Below are 2117 nucleotides of genomic sequence, written 5' to 3' on the forward strand. Positions count from 1 at the left end.
TACTAAATAAAATAAATATATATATTCCTGAAATAATATTTTATTGTTCGAATGAGCCAACACTGTATATTTTCATACACATCTATGCCTTCGTTTTACATGTGCGCACACAGACACCTCCCGACACATGTACAAATCACACACGCACGCACGCACGCGCGCGCGCGCGGGCTTTCTTGCACATTTCGGAGAGGCAATGTAATTGGATTATCGGATTTATGTTATTCCCATCCTAATGCGGCACTGCATCGCCGCTCTTCTTGTTGGTGGATTAAGGCATATTTTATCGTATTGGAAGTGTCCTCAAACCCGTTGGTTCACACCGCCGGTATAACGAAAGCCTCTTTCACTGGCAGATTTTGGCGAAGTGACGTGCTTCTAAACGGTAGACGGTGACTCATTGTTTGCTATTAGAAATAAATTCGGCGAATCTAAAATGGATGACAGAAATGTTCTCTGTATTAAAAAAAGACCTTAATCATAGTAAACAAAAAAACGCAGGCGTAAACTTTACAGACGCCACGGCTCCGCTGGGACACGGATGCCACTGTAAAAAGAGTAACTCGACTCGTGGCGCCACCTGTTATGATTTTAGAAAAAATAAAATGGCGCCTTTTTGAGGTGGTAGCAGTACGTATTGATTCAAGTGGATGACACAACCAAATATTAATTTGGGGCATTGTGTCTGATTTTCGGAGTTTGCGTTTGTTGAATTTGAAGTGAAAATGTATTCCGTTTTGAAATAAGGCAGTGACATCACAAAACGTGGAAAAATTGGAGCGCCGCGACGATACTTTCCAGATGCACATTATCCACGTTCCGAGTAACACACACGGTTTGTGGCCTCTGTTTAGTCGGCAGGTTAGAAGAGCGAGAGGTGGACCTGAAGAAGGAATACAACTCCCTCCATCAAAGGCACACAGAGGTAAGTGGGAAAAGAAGACGGATGGGAAGAACAGAATTCGGGTCAATATCTTTCACGGCGTTCCTGACTTGGCTTCTGGGCCGTTCGTGCCGACCCTTCCAGATGATCCATAATTATATGGAGCACGTAGAGCGCATCAAAATGCAGCAAGGCGGCGAGACGTCTGAACCGAGCAGCGGCGGCCGAGTCCGGTCAGTCACCGTTTTTTGTGTTCACATCAATTTCAGTTGCGTTCATCTTGAATGTTCAGCTCACTTGGCATGATAAGGAAATCCGCTCTTCTCCTCCACACCTCTGCAGGAAAGAGCGTCCGCTTTCTTTGGGCATCTTCCCAACATCCGCTGGCGGGTCTCTGCTGATTCCCGACTCGCAGAGCCGTGCGGAGACGCCAAGCGCGGAGGGCTGGCGGCTCAGCGACACGACACACACTCGCTCCAACACCAGCCTCCAGGTGGGTGCGCGTACGACGCATTCCGGCTATTCCTCTCCTGGTGGAGTTTTTGGCTTTTGGTCACTTGAAAAATAGAGACCCTTTGATCAGGCGTGCGCACGCTCACGGGCTTTCGTAGGCTCCTGACAAAGGCCTCTCTATTTTCAGACATCCTCTTTTCGAGCGGCCATGAATATGCAAAGCGGTCTTTTTTTCATTTTCAATTGGTGCGATGCCCGAAATGAACTTTTAGAACCTGGGATAATGACGAGGTGGGAGTGATGACACCTCCGCGTGGCCGAATGCGAGGCACACTCGCCGGAGTGTCATTGTCCCTTATGTAATCAGCGCCGCAGCCTTTGGGATAAGAGTGTGATGACGGAACCAATAAAACTCTCAAGTTGAGGCACCGTATTCCTATTTTGCCTCGTACTTGCAGAAAAAAAAAAAAAAACGTGCCCGTTGACTTCACAGAGATGCACACTTGCTTTGGAGCGTTTGCATTTTCTGCTGAATGCATACATGAGCTTCTATCTTACTCTCCTCCCCCCAAGCAGCAGGACTTTGCCAACCCCCCAAGAGAAAGGGGGGGTAAGAGCGCGCAAGACTCTACTTGGGGGAGTTCACTGGCTGACGACTGCAAGGTAGTTGACTGACTGTCGGGTGGTGGAGAGCGCCGACACGCTCCCGCATCTGCTGCGGCCACCACCTTGTCTGTGTGTGTGTGTGTGTGTGTGTGTGTGTGTGTGTGTGTGTGTGTGT

General features: G+C 48.5%; 1 protein-coding gene across 8 annotated transcripts in view; it reads left to right on the plus strand.

Moving 5' to 3' along the window:
- Positions 1–2117, plus strand: part of spag9a (sperm associated antigen 9a) — a 17918-nt gene that overhangs the window by 3387 nt on the left and 12414 nt on the right. For 6 of the 8 annotated variants that reach the window (XM_019888645.1, XM_019888646.1, XM_019888648.1 and 3 more), the window contains exons 3-6: positions 855–925; positions 1028–1116; positions 1226–1376; positions 1913–1999. In XM_019888645.1, the coding sequence (XP_019744204.1) occupies positions 855–925; positions 1028–1116; positions 1226–1376; positions 1913–1999 (398 nt within the window). The remainder of the gene's footprint in view (positions 1–854; positions 926–1027; positions 1117–1225; positions 1377–1912; positions 2000–2117) is intronic. The other 2 variants (XM_019888651.1, XM_019888652.1) reach the window with 1 other exon arrangement.

The sequence above is a fragment of the Hippocampus comes genome, unplaced genomic scaffold (genome assembly GCF_001891065.2).
Source record: "Hippocampus comes isolate QL1 unplaced genomic scaffold, H_comes_QL1_v1.1 scaffold427, whole genome shotgun sequence".
NCBI classification, from domain to species: domain Eukaryota; kingdom Metazoa; phylum Chordata; class Actinopteri; order Syngnathiformes; family Syngnathidae; genus Hippocampus; species Hippocampus comes.